A 17,566-nucleotide genomic window follows, 5' to 3' on the forward strand; every position below is an offset into this window, starting at 1 on the left:
TGTTGAACTTCTATAGAATCTATGAATACTGAGTACTCTAGTTTAGTATCGTACTTTGATTGATTCCATCAGAGTTTATTGTGATTTTGATTAATCAACACCTGTCCTGTTTAATCATATTTTTTATCATATTAATATCTTTTGACAGCCCATACTATGTCCTTGAAAATAAACAGATGACATTTTTAATTTATTTTTTATTTTTTGTAGAAACAGATCAAAAAATTGTATTTCTGATCATTTAAAAAAATGTGTTTTTATAGAACCAATAATTCAAGATCAGGTGCCATGTGTCTCTGTCTTACTTTGGTGTCAGTGCTGATACAACAGTCAGCACTGGAAGATTTCAATGTTTTTCTTCAAAAGATTTCATATTTGTTCATGTGTATAATTAAGTTAAAGGTTAAGTCACTTGGCTGTTACTGAAAGTACAATGTTTTTTTTATCTGTCACTTCTTTATTCATTTAAAAAGACATTTATTCATATAAACAGACTTCAGTAAGTTTCCCATCAGCCAAATCGTTCAATCTTATCAGTAAAACAAGATTTTTCTTTTCTCCATTATTCCAGGCTTCAACATCACTGAGTCCAATTATAATCAGTCCCAGTTCTCCACCGTCCAGCAGCTGCAGGACTCCAGCACCCTTGAATCTCAGGCCCTGTCCTCAAGTTATCACCCCCCAAATCTGCTTCATGTTCCCACAGCCGAAGTGGTAAGATGTGCTTTTTCTTTTCCCCTTGATATCCCTCCACTGGTTGCTCATTACTGGCCTTTGTTTTAATCATTTCTTCACATTGTACAACTGAGAAAACAGAGCAAGTTAAATCTGGTTGGTTGATCATTTGTTCACAAACCCCTGGGTGTTGAGTGGATTATTAAATTAGATTCTGAATCAAGTTGCATATATTTGCATATTGATAGAGCTTGAATTAGTTTGAGTCATAAGAGTAAGTAAAGCAATAATTAAAAGTAACAATCAGAATGAAGGCGCCACATATTGAATGCATTTAATAATTGATGGACAGATTTGCTTGATCAGAGTAAATATGCAAAACACTGCAGACACTTTCTTCTTGTTCTGTCTCAGAATTCCTCTGCATTTTAACTATTAAATGTAAGATGTGTGGGAAAAACTCCTAATGCCAAATATATAGTGATATTGTATAGCTTTAAGGCTGAAGCTGGATATTTTTTCAGTTCCAGCCACAGGGTAAAAAAGTGGGGAGATAGAAGTCTACTTGCAGCTTCTTCATGTCAGGCGGAACTACTACCTTCCTTAATTGAACATTAAAATAAAATATTACAATAAATTTAATAAAGTTAAAATGAGGTAAATAACGTCATTCATCTTTCTCTGTTTGATGTGACCTAAACCATGTTGTGATATAATGTTTTTGTTTTTTATTTTATTCAGACTAATGGTCTCCTTCAGCAGAGCAGCCAGAATGACCTTCAGTTGAATGAGACTCAGGACTATCAGGACGACTGTGAGGACAGCAGCAAGAGAGCCTACAGGTTTGTCTTCAGTCTTAACACTGTCTTTATTCTCTAGTCAGTGTCCTTGTCACATATTCCAAGAATCTCACTTAATAATTTTTATCTTTTGCAATCCCAGCATTATGACTCGTGGGTCTCCTGTCACCTTTAAACAGCCGAATGCCCCAACGGCAATTTGACCTAGTTTCTTAAAGCAAATCAATGAAAATTATTTCAGCCATGAGGTGACCTGTGACCTTTTGAGTTTTCACTCAGTCAGTTTCTGATTGTTATTACATAACATTTACTCTTGCTGGAGGCTCTTTCATTTAAAGACGTTCTTAAGGAAGATGTAAAAAGACTTTTTTGGAATCTTGTTTTCACTCCAACCACTCATTAAGCTTCACTTGCTGCAATCTGCTGAAGACATGACATCACCATGCAATGAGGCAAATCCTGATTTTTACCAAAACACTTTGTCAGGCCTAAATCAATTTCTGCCACATCTCATGAAAATCTACTCCAATAGTTGTTTGTGATGAGGAGTGACAGACTCTTTTTCCTGCCAGTTGCTGAGGTGACGGTGGACACTCAGACACTCTGAACAAGAGCCATTAAGTTGCTTTTCATGGGTTTGGATAGCTTTTTGTACAGAGTCCGTTATCATTTATTTATCAGTCAGTTATTGTTATAGATTTGGCTCAGTGAATCAATTGACAGCCATAATTGTTCTTAATCTCACAAATCAATCAGTAGCTGTGGATTAATCATGAATAATCGTGATTTATATCGTGATAAAAAATTCATGATTAATCATAAATCATAATTATTATCATTATAAGAAAAATAGTCACAAACAGCTGGCATATTAAGGGAAAAGTAAAATATCAGAAAACCATGACTAAAAGTTTCCTTCTGTTTAGGTGGATTTTATTTGTTTCTGTGCATCTTGAAAGCACCATGTGCAGTGTGATGAGAGTTGTTTCTAGAACTTCTGTAAATCCATTTTCCTCAATATTAATATCAGCAGTCTCTTGCAATCCATGTATTAATGTAGTCTTAGCACTGTGTAGGTTCACATTTATTCTATAAAAGACATCCGTGTTCAGTCTGATTTGCTCTTTTATGTAGAAATGTGTGGAATTCCTTTGCCACAGGTGCTCCTGGTGTAACAAAGGCTTCAAAAAGTCGAGCCATCTGAAGCAGCATGAACGTTCCCATACTGGAGAGAAACCGTATACATGTCACCAGTGTGGAAGAGCCTTTGTATCATCTGGAGTGTTAAAGTCCCATCTTAACACACACACAGGTCAGAATATTAGCATTAGATGAAAATTTTAGGTTTAACGTGGTGAAGCCTTGAGTTCCCGAGACCCGACTGCTGAAGATTTTTTTACCTTGCAGGAGTAAAACCCTTCAAGTGTCGACTTTGCAATGCATCGTTTACCACCAACGGTAGCCTGAACCGTCACAAAATCGTCCACCTCAACTCCTTCAAGTGTTCCATGTGTGACGAGAGCTTCAGAACAAGCCTGCTGTATAAAAAACATATGAAAAAGGAACATGACGTGGCTAGTCACAGTAAGGACAGCATTGTCATAACACAGTACGTTTGGCAATTCTACTGTGATTAAACATTTTCCTCTCAGTCATAGGCCTGGAGGGACCGGATGTCGAGGAAGAGGAGGAGAGTGACCAGAAGCTGGCAAAAAGAAGGGGTATGGAGATAATTACCTTCACAAAGGAGCAGGCAGAAGAGCTGGCCAAAGATCCTGGGGAGGAGGCCTCGGTGTCGGAGCGGATTCTTGCTCAGTCAGCAGCTGAGAGAGATCGTATCAGCGAGATCAAGGATAAGGCTGTGGAGCTGGAGACAGAACCCAAGTTTTCTAATTGTTGCCCTTACTGCCCAAAGAGCTTTAAAAAGCCCAGTGACCTGGTCAGGTAAAAAAAAATCATCTATTCAACTCAACTATTACGTTGAATCTGAAAAATTAGTTGTTTGGAGATTGGTTCTTGGAAATTAATTAAACATTCTCACTGAGCACAAGTAATTTCTAAATGCTTCAAATTTGCTGGATTACCACAAACATTTCTGAAGCTGTAAAAGAGATGAAATTAGTTTAAATTAAAAATAAGTTCAGCTAACAAGCTTTGTTTAACACACCTTAAAACTCCCTTTGTGATGGCCATGTTCAAGCTCTGCTACCTGACACAAATTGCTGTGATTGGATCTCTGTTTAGATGCCCCACCTTGTGGCTCTGCCTGGCTCTTGCCCACATTTGTTTCCACTTCCACAAAACAAAATCAGTGCTAATTGGACTTCATCTCTGCCAGACATCTTTTATCCTGTTTTTATTTGTTGACAAATTCACAAGTTAAATAAATCATCATGTCACATTTATTACTATTTTTTCCATTACTTTTATTTGTCCCACACAAAGTACAATTACAAGTTGACTTAATTCACAATAGTTTGCTGTTTGAGACTTATTCTGTATGTGTTCTGTATAACACTAAAGATGTCTTTGAAAAATTGGTGCAGTAGATAAAGTGCATTTTTTTATATTTCATCAAGGTTTTCCCCATGGGAACAAAAGACCACAAGAACAATTGTAACTGTAACCTTATAAAAGCACATCAAGAAACTGTGATAGCTTTTCAGTGGAGGGAGGCAGTAATGCACATGAACCTGGTCATCTGGGAACAATTGCAACAATGTGATATATGGTGCTAAAAAGTACATTTAAAATCTGTTGATTATTATAATCATTGTTTCCTTCTATACTGTTGATTGTAAGTCTTGACAGAACATTGTAGTGAGGAATAAATCACTGTATCAATAATATTTATTTGGGCAGCCAGCAACTTTTCAAAGCTCATCATCAGTTGCTATAAACTGTAAATAAAACTGTAGACACATGAGTTACTGTTGAACTAAAACAAGTCTGCTGTGTCCTTCCCTCCCTCCGCCCTCACCTACATCCTCCATCTGTCACTGTGCTCCATCTAATACCACGTGGTCTAGGCACATCAGGATCCATACAGGAGAGAAACCTTACAAGTGTGAAGAATGTGGGAAGAGTTTTACAGTGAAGTCTACTCTGGACAGTCACGTGAAAACACATGCAGGTAAGTAAAGCACATCAATGAATCCTTGATTAAGTGACCCACTTGGAACTTAATCTATCAAGCACAAGAATAATGAAATGTCAGTCAGTGTGTGTAGTGATCATCTTTAATCTGTGTCAAAATGACTTGTTTTATGTAGAAAGGTTTCAACATACTGTTGTTACATTTCTCCCATTCTGGCTGTTAAGAAGATTTTAACTTCTTCAAAAACATTTGTCCCACAAGCAAACCAACCACAACAATACCTGTTAACTAACTGTATGAGGTTATGTTACCTCTGTCACAACAGACATGTTTTTCCTAATGTTACCCTTGTTATGTGAAAAAAAAGGTTAAGGTCAATCACCAAAGTGATTTTGTTTTGTTTTAATCACATTTAAATGAACAAACCTTTCTTTAAAACCAAAGTTGTTTTATTTTTCTTGCACAAATTTCTTGGGTGAGAGGTTGCGATTGAACTGATGATAATTTTCTTTTTCAGGTCAAAAACTATTCAGCTGTCACATGTGCAACACCTCCTTCTCCACAAAAGGCAGCTTGAAGGTGCACATGCGCCTCCATACCGGCTCCAAGCCTTTCAAGTGTCCTTTTTGCGAACTCCGCTTCAGAACATCAGGACATCGTAAAACCCACATCCAGTTCCACTTGCGGCCAAACGGAGACTCTCGCAAATGCAAGCGCTCAACGTCGTCAGCGGTTCATACCAGCCAGAGTCAGGATGTGATGACGAGTCACGTCATTACCCCGGCGCAGGGACAGCACACGCCTGTTACGGAAGCTCTTCAGACTCTACTACCATCGTCCAACTCTGACCCCAATATTTACCTTCAATCCAACCAGGTCCTAACAGGACAGTTTGACCAAAGTCTGCTGCAGCAGGGGCTGGTGGGACAGGCCATCCTGCCGGCATCTATGTCAGGTAGGAATTGTTTTAAGCAGTTATGCAGAGCAAAGAAAATCATAAAAGCTGCTTTTTTTTACTTTTGGTAAACACAAGTAAATGTGTTTGCTACATACCACGTTGAAATGCCTACAGTGTCTACAATTGAAGAAAAATTGTTTATCAATCAGATGTTTACATTCATGACATTTCACTGATGCACTTAAACGTTACAAGTGTAACTGGGTTGTGGCAGAAATCATCACCTAAAGTGTCAGCTGCTCACTTGGCATTCATTCTAGTGCATCAATACTGACTCTGAGGAAAAGATGAATCACACCAACATTAAACCTCACGAGGATTAGCTTCTCCCTGGCGGCAGCCCCCCCTCTGTGCGTCCCCCTTACATCTGATCACGACACACCATCCGATCCTTTTTTCTGACCAGCCTGCTTTTACGTGATACCAAGAAATGTGTGAAGAGCTTCCAAACATGTACTAGGATTTGTGACTCAGCTGAGCTCCCTGCGTTCTGTTTCTCTCAGAGCTAATGCAACAGGCTTTCACACTTCAACGGTCAAGAAGTTTTCTGAAATTGCTTGGATCTTGAATAGTATAAAATTTAATAAAAGGATACCAGGCCATTAGATAGGAAAAGTTTCAAAGGCCTTTATTTATTTCCATTTTTATGACACTAAAATGTAAAGTTCTCTTATAGACTGTTATCTACCCCACAACTCACATTAATATTCCCCATGAAGGTTTCAAAATGTGCAAATATGGGTGGTTTTGAGATTTCAAACTGTGCTGAGGAATATAAGTCTTAAGAGCAGGTGGAGATCTGCACTGAGGAGAAGAGAGAAAACCAAGAAGGTCGTGAGTTGAGTGTATCATTACACCCCTACAGAACACCCTGGAGTAGTCAGAAAATTGTGTGTTTGCCCTTGTTGACATCTTACCTCTGCATTACCATTAAAACCTGAACAGCTAGGGACAAGAGACAAACAGAACCAGTTTGTCTTTTCTCCCCTGACAAAAGAGTTTACAGCAGCAAGATGAATTTACTTAAGTCTCAGTCTGGAGTCTAGCTTCACCTGTGCAGTGGTGAAATGCAGATTGCACGGAGTTGGAGTGAATGTTAAGCAATAGTGAGGTGTGTGTGTTTTACTTATACCTAATTCCTCTGTTTGCGAATCTCTGAGAAAGGTTCTCATTTTGCTGACAGAGTAAAGAAACATCCTTTCATCATCGGGGGAAAGCAGTGAAAACATTCTCTTTGTTGTCCTTGAGTCCTTTGGATCATATTCATGAGCTGCTCTGTATTCTTACATCTGAGATGTTTTGTCATCACCATAAACAACTGGACATTTGTTGGTATCAAGAGACTATTGTTTGATGTGTCATATACATATACTATCTGACACCTGTCTTTTATCTCACCTTTGTTACTGTATGAAATCCCAGATAGCAGCACGTTAGTTTTTCATCAAAACATTGTGTTTAAAGAAAAGCAACCACCCTCCCCCTCCTGTAACCTCTGTGCTCATCAAATGTTGCAGACTATATTATGTCCAAATGGTTTTGACTCCAAATCTGTCACAGCCAGTCCATTGAACTAAACAGGAGATTATTTATAAGGTGTAAAGTGCAGCTTGACGCTGGGAAAAATTTGCGTTTGTTGCCATGAAGGTTAATTAAATTGACAGAACAAAGCGTGAAATATTCAAATATGTTCCTGTGTGTTACAGCTGCAGGAGACCTAACTGTTTCACTCCCTGATGGCCTCACAACCCTGGATGGCATTCACCTGCAGCTGACGCCAGCCAATCTGGTCTGCCCGAACGTCCAGATCTCTGCTATTGACACCAGCAACATCAACAATATCACAGTGCAGGTTACAATGACACACACACACACACACACACACACACACACACACCTCCTTTCCAGGTGTTTTTATTAATGTATGTTGCAACCTTAGCCCTAATATGTGGATATTATTCTTGACCAAAGTGAGTCAATAGGCTCAACAAACCTCAGAACTGAGGATAAAGAAAATCAATTAGTAATATTATATGGGTGAGATGTACAATTATATAATTACAATGTCTGATTGTGCACAACTCGGGTAATAAATTGTTTTGAAAACAGTCATATTATTATGTCATGACATAAAAGAGATGTAAACTGAGTAAAAAGATCATCAGGTTTGTATAATAGCCTAAATGACTTCACTTTTGGTAAGATTTTATCAGAAAAAAAAGAATAGCCTTAGTTGCTTGAATTAAATCCAGCACATTTGTTTGATTTCATTATATGGTTGAAGTTTCTCAGTATCCCAGGATATAGAATAGTGCAGTAAAAATGTATTTAAATTTAAAAATCTGACCTCTCTGGGGTTTTTTGCTGAAAAATGGTCTAAGAACTGATCTCTGAAAACAAAGGGGAAATGTTTCAGTTATTGCAGTGTTTAACCTTGATGTAAATACTGAACTTACATAGATCAATGTGTGATTTATGAGTTTTTGTATATCTGTAGTATCTGTGATAAATTTGGTTTCTTCAGTTTCAAACTCCTTTTTTTCCAGATTGACCCAACCCTTCTCCAGCAGACTTTACAACAGGGTCTCCTCTCTCATCCCTTGAGTGTGGACGCCGGCCTTGTCTCCCACTCCAACAGTCAGCTAATGTCCACCACAGAGGCTTCAGCTAATGTCGTCATTCACCCACTGACCAGTCTGGCTCTGCAGCCCCCAACAATTACACCTGCACAGGTCACAATGGCCGGACTCACAGAGCAGGATGCTACAGGTTTGTCTGCTGGGGGAAAAAACAAAAAGAAGTTTCAGCCTTAATACCCTCTGCTGTAAGCTGAATCACTGATGTGGTATTTACCATACATGCTACAGGTTCCCAGGACCTGACCCATGTCATGAGTAACTCTGGGCTGGTAGCTGGAGGCAGCAGTGGGCAGGAGATCACACTGACCATCAACAACTCCTCCCTGACCCAAGCACTTGCTCAGGTGCAGGCTCAGGCCTCAGTTGCAGGGTCAAGTGGTGTAGCAGGGAATCATCAAGAGATCACCCTCACTATATCAGGTATGGACATTATTATTTTTTGAAAGGTTAAAGTAAAACACAGCTAGTAACTATACGTAATAATATGTGCAGAGGTTTTCAAAGATTCTGAGTGACAAACTGTTCAATCCCACACAATTGCAGGACAGGATCTGCTCCCACAGCATAGCAGCCATAATGCTACTGATATTAGCGGCAGCATTCGGCTAGTGTCAGCACTTAACCACCAGCCCACCCCCACGACCCTAACCATCACCAATGACCACCTCCTACCTCACAGTCCAGCCAACACTGGAATGGCAGGTGAGCACTGTTGTACAAATGTGCACTAGTGGACCTGAAATGAACTGCTGTCTTTACAAAGGGTTTTGTTCACCTTGTGCAAATTTTTAATTTTGATTCAATGAATTCCAAGTTGTGCAAGAACCAAAAAAAAATGTTTCACTGGTTACAGTACATAAGACAGTAGTTAATAAGGCAAAGCTGGGAATAAGACCTTTCAGTGTCCCACTGTTTTTCTGGTATCTGATCACGTTACATGGTCACAGTTTGAATTAGATTAAAAAATACCTCTGTGAAATTTAAGATAACAAATAAACCGATGCTGTACTCAGTCCTAAATAAATTTGTTCCAAGTTCCTTTCAAATGATTCTTCAGCCTTGGAAGAAGATCAAAACTTAAGCAAAGCTTCAAGTCTTCAAACTTGTTGAAGCTTTTAATGTCAAACACATTCTAAGTTATAGTCTGTATTAGAACTTTTTGACTAAGCCTATCAATTCTATGAGGTAATAAAATGAAGACAAAGCTGTGAATTTTGACCTGGTCCACTCAAACAGAACAGGTCATCAAATCCACAGCTCAACTCCAAAAATAATGGCAAGACCATGGGACGTGTTTTGCAGGGTTTTTCTGAACACATTATTCCAACATCCCACCTGAGCTGAACTGATTAAACTGTCAAACATTTAAATGGAATGAGTGAGCATGTTGTTAGGAGAGTTGTTTGTCTTCCTCTCACTGCTCAAAAACAATACAATCCATAAACAGAAAGGGTGACCAGATTCAAAGCCTGTTTTTTGCTGAATTAGTGTAGCATTATTATACGTTTAAAGACAAGTAGTCGGCACAAATACGCTTGGATACTGGTTGTTGCTCTGTAGGACGGACAAAGTAGGCAATGGCCAGAGTTGTAGTCTTGTGTGCTGAGAAGTGCAGAAGAGCAGAGGATTTGTTTAATCAGAATGGCATCTGTTGACTCAGTCTCGGTTTTCAGTGAAAAAACTTAATCAAGTTTCCACTCTCGTCTCTCCCTCTTCATTACCCGTCTCTCTCAGCTCAAGTGGAAAACATTTCCACTTGAGCTGAGAGACACTGGGAACATCGTTGCTGCTGTTGACTATTGGACACAAAGTTTCCCCATCAGTCATGTCTTCGGATACAGATCCAATCTTTGACAAATGAATACGCAAGGTCCATTTTGGAGGTTCTTTTTTTTATTAAGTGTGTTATTGCCTTTTGTTATTCGTGACTAACAGAGTGGAAGCATTTTCTCCCGTCAAATCTATTGACACTGGGCCTGTTGTAAAAACATAAAAGAATCGACGAAATCCAGCTGCTTCCACTTTTCCATTAGAAATTTCAGATAATACATACTGTATGGATTGTCAAAAAAAACCAATACCTGCTTTAGGCAAACCTATACATTTGCCTTTTTATCGTCCTGGTTGTAACCATAGAAAACGGTCAGTGCAAATAATAATTAAATAAATTAATTGGCCAAACATTTGTTAAAGCCATTATTCAGTCATCATCAAAGACATTTTAGCATATAATTGTAATAAAAGCATTTTCAGGTTGCAATTAGTGCACTTCAATTTACATAAAAAATAAATATATTATTATCTTGTACACGTGTCATAGAAAATGTTATGGTTGCAATTTTTTTCTGCAAAGAATCTTAAATTATTCCAATCAGAAGCATTTTTTTTTCTCATGTGATCAGTAACCAGCCTGCCATCAAGCACCACTTTATCACATACTGCCGTGTCGCAGAGCCTTGTGATGTCATCAGGAGGTGTGGCTGTGGATGGCAGCGTGACACTTACACTTGCTGATGCCCAGGGAATGTTGGATGGTGTTACTTTGAACCTCAATGCTCAGGTAAAAAGAAAAGGCTTTGCAGTGAGTAAAAAAAATAACAGATGTTATAGGGCTAATTGAATACACAGAAGAGCTCAATGATGAACAACATGAATGTGAACATCAATGTAACAGTATATAGTCTGTCATCTGCCTGATTGTAAATTATCTTTTCAGGGTCAGACTTTTCCTGCAGTGCTGACTGATGCTGGTCTGCCAGGTCAACAGTCCAGCTCAGGTCAGGAAATTATACTGGTCAGCCACCCATCTGCAAATGGAGCCTCTGACAATGGATATAATGTGAGTGTGGTGAGCTTCTGTGCATGATTACATAGTGGAAAATAACTTTAATAAAGGCTTCATCATCTAACTGGTTTTTCTTCCATAAAAGATCATCACACTGCCAAATGTCTATCTTTTGTGTTCACTCACCAATGGTAATAAAAATATACAACATACTGTATATCAACAACAGAAAGAACAAAAAAATGTAATTTTCTTTTTTGTTAATATCCCACACATTCCAACCACATTAATAAATGGCAAGTGGATAAAATACCAGTGTAAAAATATTTACCTAAATACCTAAATTTTGTCTATTTGTTCTTCATTCACTGTAGTGCCACACTTAGCTGTCAATGTAAAACAGTTTCTTGGTTTCCTGTGTTTTGTTCAGATCCCCGACGATGGGCAAAAGAGTGAAAAAGATGACCGGACAGATGGTGAAAATAATAACCATTGTTACTACTGTGACAAAGTGTATGAGACCGCCAATGGACTAAAACACCACTGCAAACAAGTTCATGGCAAAGACCGCTGCTTTGTCTGTGTTGTCTGTAACAAGGCTTTCAAACGAGCCACACACCTAAAGGTAGGAACATCCAAACACAGCACATGAGAAACATATATACTATATATATATGTATATATATTTATGTACATACACTGTCACTCTCTACAACAGGGGTTTCACATCTAATGTGTGCCCTCTCCTCTTTTCTCACTCTCATCTTCTTGTTGAGCCACTCGAGCGCACAAATGCTGAGGAGCGTTTGATTGCATGCACAAGCACTTTCCCACTTGTCATGTTTCTTAGAAAAGGCCCGTGCCCAACGGCTTTTACTTGTAAATGCACCACAATATGCTGAATGGTAATTGTTCCTCATAAAAGCAATGACATAGAGATTGGGAACACGACAGAGAGAGAGAGTGACCCAGCTCCTTCCTCTCCTGATCCCCAGGCTGCTCATTAGTCAGAAGTGAGAACCTGGGATGTTGAGTTTAGATTTTTAAAAGGCCCAGTGGTGAGGCGATAGATTGCTCCCACAGTTGTTTTTTATTCTGTTTGGCAATTGATAATCATTTTCCAATTAAATTATAGCCTTAAAACAACAACTGCTGATTTATACTTAGTAACACAAAAAAAGAAGTACCTTGTACAAAGGACCACTTCAGGTACACAGGGCCACGTCACAACTTCTTGAACATAAAAACAGATTGACATACATATGTACAAGTGGTGTCATGTGTTCAGACATTATGATGCACACATATAGAACAGGACTGAAAGAGTGCGATGCAATTAAAGTCCACAAAGGATTAGATGAACTGAAGACTGCAAAATATGGAAGTATTTTTTTCATTTTGCAAGTTCTGATGCTTTTTCTATATCTACCCGAGGCACTTTTGCAAACTCTTTTCCAAAATGACCGCAAACATTCAAAGTGAAGTCACGAGTTACTTTCAAACTCTCTCTGAGTTGTTTTTCCAAATCTGTAATTTTCCCAAGGACGAAACATCTGAAATACTGGCCACGTAGCAGACAGAAGAACAGTGTGCTGGACTATAACGGTGAATATAAAGTGTTTCCTTGCGTCTGCAGGAACATGAGCGAGTGCACAAGCCCGGGCCGTCACTCAGCTCGCAGAAACCCCGAGTCTTTAAGTGCTGCTCCTGCTCGAAGGCCTTCGCCAAGCGCAGCCAGCTGGAGAGGCACAATCGAACACACACAGGTGAGATGATAATGAAAGGAAATTAGGAATTAAGGTATTGTTTTCTTTAGCTCCCTTTAGCTTAAAAACTTGTTCTGTGGTCAACTGAGTCATCGCTTTAGCCTAATTCCAAGACAGAGTTTTATGATGTGAAAAGACGATATATAATATCAGGACTGTATATGAAAAAGTATATAAAAAGTAGCAAATCTAGTATCTGTGTTGATGTGCTATTGCCATCAGCAACCATGACAGAAAGAAAGCTCTTTATGTGTGTTAAAAGAGAGAAACAAAAAGCATAGAAATCAATGTATAAATAATTAAAGCTGGAAGTACAGGAGTAAAATATATTTTTGTTGACTCACATTGAGTTCATTTTTATTCACAGTAAAATGTGCATAGCGGTGACACTAGAAATAGCTCACTTACCAATTTTTAGGTCAAGTACTAATGGGTTTGTTGAAGTTATAATCTAATAACCAATGACATCATAAACACAACAACACAACATAGCAAATAACATACTCAGCTCCATTGGATATTCAGCTGTTATCTGTCTCTGTGATGAGCAGCTCCTCGATGTACACAACTAAATGATTCAGCCACGCTATTATAATTAGAAAAAAGTCATTTGAATGCTTATGAAGAGAAGTCTGATCAGCCCTCATCTCTTCTGGTTCATTTCACGGCCTTTTTTTCCTTTGACTTTGTCTCCAGGAAACATTGAATACAGGGCAGGAGAACAAGAAGCTATGATCTCTAGTTTTTTTTTTTTTTAAACTTTTATTCATGTCAAAAAAAAGTAGCAAAAAAAACTATGATGCACTAATAAGGAAAAGTAACTTTTATTATGTAATGGTAAATTTAGGACAATAATGTAGGTTAATATGTCTTTAATTTGCACTCATTTTTAATGCAAACAGAACTCAGAATTACATGTTATATAAAAAAAAACAGATGAAAAAGATCATCTGTCTTTAGAGAAACACATCATACCTGTTCATATCACACATCATGGAATGTGTGGTTATTGTGCAGACTGTCACACATTAGGAAGAGGCATCACCAGATGAGACCCATTAGGACCTGTGGGAAATAACTGGCATCAAATCAACTTTTGTAGTGATCATCAAACCCACTAAACCCAAAGAGCTTAAAGTGGAGCTGAAACGATTAGTAGCTATTTATTTCAGTATCTTCCAGCAAAGGTCATGACTGCAAACCATCTGCAGTCACCAAGCGCTGCTGTCTCCATGTCCTCTATTATTATGTCCATCAACCTTCTGTAGGTTCTTCCTCTTTTACCTCAGCCGCCAACATACTTTTGTTTTTTTTAATACAGTATATCTAGCACCTCTTCTAGGCTAATGTTCCAACTAATCTCAATGGGAACGTACAATGCAAAATTTACTTTGTTATGGTTTTAGTGCACATATATTTACAGCTAGAGTTTCTGTCTACTCCTTAAGTTTTATAATCCAGCAAAATCTGGAAATGTGTTCAAAAGTTAGCCATGCCGAACGCAAATGAACCGCATAAATGGTATCCGCTGGTGTCCTGCACCACCCTCATGTGCTTTTCTGCCACATCTTACACTCTCACACGTTCAAGAGTTGCCCATTTACCCAGAAAAAAAGTTTTAAAAATGCAATTTTCTTTGTCCTTGACAAACTGCTTCTTACCTTCAGTTCTCTTTCCTGTTACATAATTGTGTCACTTCATAATAAACTTCATACTTTAGCAATCTCTTGTAACCCCTATAAATTGACTTTGACTCCAGGTCAATAATACATATCTATATTCTGCAGGTGAACGTCCCTTCAAATGCCCTCAATGCGACAAGGCCTTCAACCAGAAGAGTGCGCTGCAGGTCCACATGGTCAAACACACTGGAAAAAAGCCTTTCGTGTGCGAGGTGTGCAACATCAGGTTCACGCAAAAGAGCAACATGAAGCACCACATGAAAAGAGCCCACGGCTACAGTAAGTAAACAAACGCCTTTACACACAAAACACAAACACACACACTGGATAAAAAGCATTAAATGCCTCTCTATTTTTTCTGTGTCAGTTTTGTTTAGTAATGATGAATATTAGGAGAAATGAGGATTTTATTGTAAGGTCTCCAAAGGCTCCTCAACCCTGTTTAAGTTCCACACATCCATCCTTTAAATGAGTGAATTTCAGGCAAAGAACAGTGTGATTAATTTAAAGAGAAATTTTTGATGGATTAATCAACCCCCAAATATTATTTAATTGTTTTTAATTAACTGGTTTATATATATATATATATATATATATACAGTATATATATATACAGTATATATATATACAGTATATATATACATATATATATATATATATCACTATAAGAATAAGAATAAATACAAGAAGAGAGTGCATTTTTACCTGCTATTGGTGTTTTCTCATACATATTTTTATTATGTTTTCACATATTTGTAGGTTGTAAGAGAACCTGTAGGGGGTCTCCTTCTTGAAACCAAAACTCTTGTGGCCAAGGCAGTGTAAACAAATTAAACATGACTGTGTAACAGCTAACAAACAAATGACATACTCACATATATGTATTAAGATTCTCAAACAAAGAAAAATATATTTAAAAAATAAAAGTTAATTCTTGAATGCACCATGCCTGATGGCTCCTCTGCCTGACGTATGCTTCTCATAAATCAGAGGAGATTTCACTGCTTTTGCACTTGTTATTTCTGGTCCCAGTCTCAGAGACAATGTTGTTTCAGAGGGAGTTATCATGTTTGATCTATTACCATCTGCTAAGCCAATTTTTACTAAAAAATACAACATGTTTTCTGCGCTCTGTTCCATTTGATTTCCTCACCTGCAGTTTCCTGGAAAACTATAGTGTTTCCAAACAGCAGACCTGTGGAGGTCACATCCATCTGATAGTAAGGGCTTGTCTGTGCTAACGATGAACTTGTTCTTTAGTTTCTTGGTCAGTACACATGTGAATGAACTATGTCAAGCAGAAAACATAAGAGCAAAAAAAAGATTATTTCAATACAGTGGTTTAGTGACAGTCATACTAAACTGTATTGGATCGATTTTGGAATTATCCTGTCTCCTCTTAACAGCCTAGGTAAAAATGTATTTTAAAATAGAAACAAATCATGCAAAATAGTCAGAAAAGGCAACTAATAAAAATGATTCCGGTTAAATGTCTCCACACACCAGACTTTTGATGGAATATTTCTTAAACTGAAAATGAACCGTCTCTGCAGATTGTTTGCTCACTGACACTGGAGAGACAGAAAGCTAGCATCAGATCATTTGCTTTTGTTCACTCAAAGCTCTCCTCTAACTTACTGGCATGATGTGAATTTCCCTCTCCTCATGGCCTCAGTCAAGGTTTAGTCTGCAGCTCCTTATTGTTTTACCTTGGTCAAGATTGCAGACTCACACTCACAGTAGTTTTGGCTCAACTCAAACATCAAAACACAGTCTTCCTGGTTGCTCCTGGAGCTGACCGAAGGTGAAATGAGAGTACTGAAAGGTTGTTTCTACCTCACCAGGTTTAGGGTTCACGTGAGGAATTTTGAAGTTCTGTCATCACACACATACTGCAAAATAAATACTTCCAATGAACATAATTTATCAGGCAAGATGATGTTCAGCAAAATAAGTTTTTCTTCCTTTAAAGTGTTAATAATGTTTTTACTGGGAGACTTATCTTAACATATCTTTTAAAATTAAATACATTTCGAAATCATATACCACACCATCTGACAAAGGACTTCACGAACAGCTTTTCTGAATAAAGTGCTATACAAGTCAAGATATAAAAATATGAAAAAAAACAACAAATCATAAGTAGCAGAGTGTTATTTACATATAATATTAATAACAACATTATTATTATTAATTAATAATAATAATAATAATTTGATCCTAAAAGAACTTGGAGCCAATGAAGGGAGGCTAAAACCAACAAATGGCCAACAAAATAAAATGGTACGTGAGATCACACATGGCCATGAATAGTTCTAGTTCTGAATTATTCTTTCTCAACTGTAAGGTACTTTTGTCTGAGAAAACCAGTCTTCCAATGCTGACCTGAAGTATTAATTGTATGCAATGACAACAAAGGGGCATCAAACATAAACAGAGCCTTTGTTGATATAAGAAAATTTCCACTGATTCAGGGATCCTGACTGTGCTGTGATGAATGAGAGTGAAACATATTTTAGCAAAAAATAAATAAAAACCTTGCCTGTATTGATCACAGTGATGATTCCGTTTCAGCTCCTGTAGCTAAAGACAAAGAGTTTGTCTCTCGAACAAATTGGTAATATAATGAATTTGTGTTTCAGATATAGAGGGTTATATTAAGAGAGCCTCACTGTAAAATGAATTTGTCTCCTTTAGTAGGAGAACTCAGCTCCTGCTCCTGCTCCTCTGAGTCTGAATCGGAGCGCCTTGCTTCTGGGTTTCCTTTTATTTCCAGTTATTTTAAACTGAATGTGCTCATGACACATGACTCATGTCATATTTACAACTCACAATGAGCATATCCCACATCTGTCGGCTCTTATTATGTAGTTAGCATAATTGACACAGTCTCAGGAAAAAGGGAGCAAACAGGGAGAATGTGAGATATTAAAACAAATGTTGGAGGAGCAAAGAGGGCCAAGATTGCTTTTTGACGGATGGCCTCATTTGCATGACAGCCGCTGGCAAATTGAATAGAGGATCAGAGCTGCTGGTGCTACTCTGTAAATGCGTCGTAATGGGCTTTTCTTCTCCCTCACAAAGCGCCGTTATTATGCCATCTCCGGGACTCTTGTGTGCAGGGCTCCTCTCACTGTCTCCATTTTCCTCCTTTTTTCCTCTCA

General features: G+C 38.0%; 1 protein-coding gene across 6 annotated transcripts in view; it reads left to right on the forward strand.

Annotated features, from left to right (window-relative positions):
• znf236 (zinc finger protein 236) overlaps positions 1 to 17,566 on the forward strand; it is an 82,654-nt gene that overhangs the window by 16,075 nt on the left and 49,013 nt on the right. For 4 of the 6 annotated variants that reach the window (XR_003051457.1, XR_003051458.1, XM_008323966.3 and 1 more), the window contains exons 16-31: positions 572 to 714; positions 1,417 to 1,517; positions 2,636 to 2,787; positions 2,883 to 3,059; positions 3,128 to 3,419; positions 4,505 to 4,608; positions 5,090 to 5,527; positions 7,237 to 7,382; positions 8,077 to 8,299; positions 8,398 to 8,589; positions 8,713 to 8,871; positions 10,572 to 10,729; positions 10,886 to 11,008; positions 11,385 to 11,579; positions 12,591 to 12,720; positions 14,508 to 14,681. Coding sequence is in view for 4 of the 6 variants with exons in the window: in XM_008323966.3 (XP_008322188.1) it covers positions 572 to 714; positions 1,417 to 1,517; positions 2,636 to 2,787; positions 2,883 to 3,059; positions 3,128 to 3,419; positions 4,505 to 4,608; positions 5,090 to 5,527; positions 7,237 to 7,382; positions 8,077 to 8,299; positions 8,398 to 8,589; positions 8,713 to 8,871; positions 10,572 to 10,729; positions 10,886 to 11,008; positions 11,385 to 11,579; positions 12,591 to 12,720; positions 14,508 to 14,681 (2,907 nt within the window). In the remaining 2 variants the exon portion in view is untranslated. Of the gene's footprint in view, positions 1 to 571; positions 715 to 1,416; positions 1,518 to 2,635; positions 2,788 to 2,882; positions 3,060 to 3,127; positions 3,420 to 4,504; positions 4,609 to 5,089; positions 5,528 to 7,236; positions 7,383 to 8,076; positions 8,300 to 8,397; positions 8,590 to 8,712; positions 8,872 to 10,547; positions 10,730 to 10,885; positions 11,009 to 11,384; positions 11,580 to 12,590; positions 12,721 to 14,507; positions 14,682 to 15,161; positions 17,561 to 17,566 lie in introns of those variants that run through there. The other 2 variants (XM_017037740.2, XM_025061350.1) reach the window with 2 other exon arrangements.

This window comes from Cynoglossus semilaevis, chromosome 13, assembly GCF_000523025.1.
Source record: "Cynoglossus semilaevis isolate Cse_v1.0 chromosome 13, Cse_v1.0, whole genome shotgun sequence".
NCBI lineage: Eukaryota > Metazoa > Chordata > Actinopteri > Pleuronectiformes > Cynoglossidae > Cynoglossus > Cynoglossus semilaevis.